This window comes from Oncorhynchus mykiss, chromosome 9, assembly GCF_013265735.2.
Source record: "Oncorhynchus mykiss isolate Arlee chromosome 9, USDA_OmykA_1.1, whole genome shotgun sequence".
Lineage (NCBI taxonomy): Eukaryota > Metazoa > Chordata > Actinopteri > Salmoniformes > Salmonidae > Oncorhynchus > Oncorhynchus mykiss.
The window spans coordinates 54,998,060-55,004,072 of NC_048573.1; the positions used below are offsets into that span (position 1 = coordinate 54,998,060).

A 6,013-nucleotide genomic window follows, 5' to 3' on the forward strand; every position below is an offset into this window, starting at 1 on the left:
CCAGGTGACTACCTTGAGAGAAAGCCAAGAGTGTGAAAAGCTGTCAAGGCAAAGGGTAGCTATTTGAAGAATCTCAAATATAAAATATATTTTGATTTGTTTAACACTTTTTTGGGTTACTACATAATTCCATATGTGTTATTTCATAGTTTTGATCTCTTCACTATTACTCTACAATGTAGGAAATAGTAAAAATAAAGAAAAACCCTTGAATGAGTAGGTGTTCTCAAACTTTTGACCGGTAGTGTGCCTTCATACACATACAGTATACAGAAGTGTTTGTCAGCGTTCAGTCAGTCAGGCACACACAACACAAGCACAGTATGTCTTTGTCATTGTGACCTTTAGTGAAACCTCTTGGCCCTTGAATGCCAGCCAGCCTGCAAACCCGGTCATATGAAACAACTATATCCGATTACATCTCTCTCTGCCTGCCCTGGCCTCAATGCATCTACTCTACACTCTTGTCTCCAACACACAGAAACACAAGCACACACTCATTTACAAACAGGGACTTTTAGTTTTTCTGATGTCTAGTACAATGTCTGATCAAGATGACCAGGGAAGGGGTAGCATAGCTATAAAGCCATCCATTTAGGGAGTTTAATCCGATTCGATGTGGCATTCAGCTACCGGGAGACCAGAGGTTGCCAACAGTGGTGGTTGTTGTTTAGTGTAAAATGTCAGGCCGACAGCCTGAGCTTACCACAACTCATGTAACACCCTGCCTCTCAACTGATCTTTACACACGCAATTTAACATTCTGTTGTATAAATGATGCCATATAGGCCTACTCCATCACCACTGAACAAATGATCAAGATAAGAGATATCCACACTAATTCAGCGTCTAAGTGTATATGGTTTAAGAAATAATACAATTGTTGTTTTCTCACTATCTAAATATAGGCATGGTTGTGAATGGGTTTCTTCCTGAATAGAGCTTTTTAGAATTTAAATTTGTGAATTTTCATCTATATTTTTATATTTGTGTGAAATATGTTTTCCTGCTTAAAAGTCCTCCTAGTCCTCCTAAAGCAGCAAGTTGGTAATTACCAGCATTTTAATTCAATATAGAAACAGATGTAACTACATTAGAGTTCTGTGGACCAGCTGTTAAGAGACTTTCCACCGAATCAAACTTCATGAGGCTGTTTAGATCAAGGCACTGTTGGGCTTTATGTTAGCTACATGTGTGGACAGTATGCATTTGTTTGCTTGTGAAAATTCAGCACTGTGCATTTACTTGAATGTATATAAATGAGATCATTTTACATCTGTGGAGTATTACTCATAGTTCACCAATATGAAACACAATACACAATGGTGTGAATAGTATCAGTAGTGTAGTGACTTAATGCAGAAAACCTCCTGGTAAATATCCTTGAACAGAAACACTAGCCCGTGGGAGAGTGAAACAGAGAAATATACACTTACAAAACATAAAGGACACCTTCCTAATATTGAGTTGCACCTGGTCAGTCATGTCAAGGAAAGAGCAGATATCCTTAATGTTTTGTACACTCAGTGTATGTCAATTGACAGGCTTCTACTTTGTTACTGCAGTGTGAGAGAAAACAACTAAAAGCTGGAAAGGGAGAGGAGGGAGTAGTGCGTCTGCTGTGAGGTCCCAGTGGCCAGCATGGTCCTTCTCTTTAAGAAGCCAACAGGAATGGGATGAATATTGGACAAGGAGTTATGGAAGCAGCCATACAGTTATAACACTAAGAGTATTTTGAGAGCGAGAGAGAAGGGACTTTTTTGCAGGACAGTTTTTTTGAGAATGAGATCAGTGGAAGTTTAGAGAAGGGTGGAGTCGCATGTCTGTGTGTACTGTGTGTGTGTTTGAAAGAGGTTGACAGAAATTGGATAACAGGGTGTGCTAGCTTTGTAAAAGCAGGGAGCAGCAGTGAGGGAGGGTGTGGTCTGGGTTTACAGTACAGGATTGTGAGTCATTCCACATCTACACCAAGCCAATATTCCAATGCTGCTGCAAGACTAAAGCACATTCTGTACAACAGTAAGGCCTGAAAAAGAATCTCAACTCTCTGACAAGCACTTAGCACCTTGGTGGAAATCCCATGTTACAAGTTTTAAATGAGAAAAGTGCTCAGTTGGTTAAGAATAGGCCATTTTTGGGGGTCTTCTTTGGTGTTATGATAAAACAAATATAATGCTCTCCTCTTAACCCTGTGTGTGGCTCTGCACAATATGGTAAAACTACTGTGCACACTGTTTGTAGTAAAACGATGCACACTGTTCTCTGTTATATGGCTACATGAAGAAACAGTCGAACCGGAACCAGTTTGGTATAATCCTGTCACTGAGGCAAAGTTCCATCAGGTTTATTTACAGTAGTATCCCTTCATCTTACAGTACAGAAACCAAAACATCCCTGTACACATACATTACTAACTGTAGTGGACACCAATTAGGAGCATGATGGTGAGCATACTGTATGTCAGTTGGCCCTCGCTTATCTGTCACACGTACATCTACTTCATACACACAAATTCACAGGGACACGCATCACAAATGTTCCATGTTTTTTAGTGTCCATTCATTCACTAACGTGGTGGGCGGGTGTGTGAGAGCGAGCGTCTGAAACATACGGCTGTGTCAGAGGCCCAACTGGAACGTCTCGGTTACAGCAGCTCTGTTCACACTCAGTACCCCACCAGGCTCAGAGTCACTCTCCAAAACCAAAGAAAACAGCCCACGCGGCGGTCTCTCTAGAATAGTTATCAACCTCAACTGTTGTCATGAGAGAAAAAAAGTCAAGCAAAGTAAATCTTCTACTCAAATGGAACTTGACACTGATTTCATGCATTTTTTTGTAGACAATATGTAGACAATATGTAGACAATATCAATATGGTACGAGAGAACAAAATAGCCCAGGGGGAATCCCAGAGGGGCACCACAATATCTGTAACGACATTCAGAATGAGATTTTATATCTCGACAATAACAAGACAAAGGAGGTGGGTGTTGGAAACGGAAATCCAAAAACAGCCTGTCACTCTCTCTCCTGTTGTCTTTCCTTTGTCTCTCTTTGCATCGGTTACTTGTATGATGCCAAGGAAACGGTTGCCTATCTAGTCCTTGTATGTGATAACTGTATGTACCTAGAATTATATAAAATGTCACACGAGTACTAAGTTAAAATACTTTGATTGTAACAATCAACACTGTTTGTTATGAGGCATTTGTAGTTACACTCTATCACCAGAGGGGGGCAGGCAGTCAGGTAGGAAATCACTCCACTGTTTTATCTGTCTCCTCTGGACCATTTGCTGCCCTGTGGCTTCATCTTCTCCACGACCCCTCGAACTCCACCTCATTACTCTCAACCCCTTCATCTGAATCACCTCTTCACTTAAAGACTTCATGTGGACTCCACAGGGATAAGAACATCTCTGGAATACCAAAGGCCTACCATTGTCTATCGTCCAACATCAAATACACCAAACAAGTTTGCCATAGATACACAACCCTTGGATGGCAATGTGCAAACTTTCCGTGTCGCTCCATGTGTTTTGAGACGTGAGTGACAATTTACACCAGACCAATACCCACCCTGCCCCCTGCCTTCACTCTCAGCTTTGACTCCAAGCTCCAACACAGCCCTCCCGTGCCTGGGAATAGAGGGGAGAGAGAACCATATCCTGACAGGATATCCTGCTCTGAACTCCTGCTCCTGGGCTCCATGTGACCCCTTAACCCTTCCTGACCTACAGCTATAGACACAGCTCAGACCCAGCACACACAGCCACTGTGCACCCTCCACACCACTATGCTACCTCCAGTCTGAAAGAGGTGTTACTCGGTAGGGCATTAAATCACAGCCACTCTGATCAAAATAATTGTGTGTGGGTGGGTGTGCATGCGTATCCATGTGTGTTGCGAGCTGTTCACATGCTGAGAGTGGAAGGAGGTTCCCAGTGGACGCAGCACAGGGTTGCCCAGAGACTGGAGTGGAAATCAACACTTCCTGCCAGGACAGGAAGGGCTACTGCTGTTGCCCCTTATCACTGACTGCACAGGCTGCCCTGCCAGCAGGGAGGAAGAGATGAGTGACAAAAAGCGACAGTCAGATTGAGGGAGAAGACAAAGGCTACATGGATAGAAAGTTAGATAAATTGATAGGATCAGAGTGGAATGTAAGGGATGTGGATAGGGAATGATAGGCTACTCTAAAGTGAGGTGCCACATTATCAGCCTGATTAAGGTATCGGTTACGGTCGGTGACAAAAATACACAAATCTAACAACTAAGATTAGATAGAAAACATTCTTTGAGATTGTCTGGTTGTACAGTATATGAACGTAAAACAAATCTGCATGCGGTTCGTTGTGGAGAGTGATCGATTTTGAGTTTGTGGTGACAAGGTGGTTAAATACTGTATGTATCGCCATAACAAACCCCTGGTGTTATTATTATAACATGCAGGACACCGTCAGCGGCTATACATTGACTTCCCCCAGCCTACGCATAGTCAAGTTAACTCTGCTACCCCTCCAACAGTTGTGCATGCAAAGGGAAACAGAGTGTTTGGGAGCAGGGTGAGGAAGGTCTCAGCACTCAGCACTTGGGATTGTCCCAGATGAACACAAGCCACTCCCTCCCTTTCAAAAAAGCCCATGGTAGAGGCCAGAGCACCCTCCTCTCCGGTTCCTAAGTACATGTAAACGAAGGGGACTAAGTGACACCAACAGAATAACCAAAAACAAATTCCCTCTGCCTTTAGCAGGTCCTCTCTTTGACAATTTTTCTGCCCTCTTAAAGTTAACACTCCACAAATGCGGGCTGACTCACTAGTGTGGGTGGGTCTGTTTCCAATTTTCTCACCCCTCTGCCCCAAAAAAAAAACGTGATTCCAAAAACAACAAAACACGCAACAAAAAAAGCCACACTTAAATGTTCCACTCTATTAAAGACACAGGCCAAATTAAAGCAGCTCCATCTTGTGGCTCCACAAATGCTTCTCATTGTTTTCCTTCCTTTCTTTGAGGGAGCGTGGGAGCACACTCAGAGCAGAGGAGAAACCTGTGCTGAAAACCACAGGAGGAAGCCGGTAACATGAGCAGGAGGATGCATAATGAGCCGGGGGAGAAGAGAAGAGAGGGAAAGAAGCCAGGGAAAGGGCGAGAATGATAGAGTGAGAGAGCACTTTTACTGGGTACTAAGTTAATATCTAAAGCACAAACTTAAAAAAAATGAACGTTTACATAGAACAAAGTTATTACACCAGTGACTTGTTATATTAACAGCCAGTTCTCACACACAAAATAAGGCATTTCTACATAGAGACTTTCTCCTTCCACAATCGTGGGGGGAAAAAAAGGTGCTATCTAGAACCTTAAAGGGTTCTTCGGCTGTCCCCATAGGAGAAGAACCTTTGAAAAACCTTTTTTTGGTTGCAGGTAGAACCCTTTTGTGTTCCATATAGAACCCTTTCCACAGAGGATTCTACATGGAATCCAAAAGGGGGACAGCCGAAGAACCCTTTTGGAATCCTTTTTTCCCAGTGCATACTATCACAGTTAGAGTAGAGCTGAAGCAGGCTCTTACCAGTTCGTAGGGTGAACATCCAGTTAGGTTAGCGTCAGGGTGTCTCTACGCCATATCCAGTCCACAGCATGCAGGTCAGCTCCCTCTATCCAGGCTAGCAGGGAGAAAGTGAGGGGCGGGAACAAAAGGCACAGAGGGAGAGAGTGAGGAAGTGGGAGAAAGAGATGAACCACTCTGAGCTGACTGGTGGACTCTCACACACAGTCACACGTATGCCCAGCCTGTACGCAGTTGCGCCCCCCCCCCCCCCCCCCCCCCCCCCTCCTTATTGTTGTCTCTGGGGCAGCTTATGTCAGAGTTGCCTCAGAAGCTGAAGCGGAGAGTAGAGGAAGAGAAAGAGAGGATTAGAGTGTGTGTAGCGATGTGTGTAGCGGTGTGTGTGTGTGTGTGTGTGTGTGTGTGTGAGTGAGTGAGTGAGTGAGTGAGTGAGTAAGAGAGCGG

The 6,013-nt window shown here is 43.8% G+C and overlaps 1 protein-coding gene across 5 annotated transcripts in view; it reads right to left on the reverse strand.

The window, feature by feature from the left end:
• The window catches only part of LOC110531207 (histone deacetylase 7), a 68,403-nt gene extending 62,600 nt beyond the window's left edge, over nt 1-5,803 (reverse strand). For all 5 annotated transcript variants that reach the window (XM_036988346.1, XM_036988345.1, XM_036988343.1 and 2 more), the window contains exon 1: nt 5,573-5,803. In XM_036988346.1, coding sequence (XP_036844241.1) covers nt 5,573-5,591 — 19 coding nt within the window. In that variant the 5' untranslated portion in view covers nt 5,592-5,803. The remainder of the gene's footprint in view (nt 1-5,572) is intronic.
• Nucleotides 5,804-6,013: the final 210 nt, after the last annotated feature.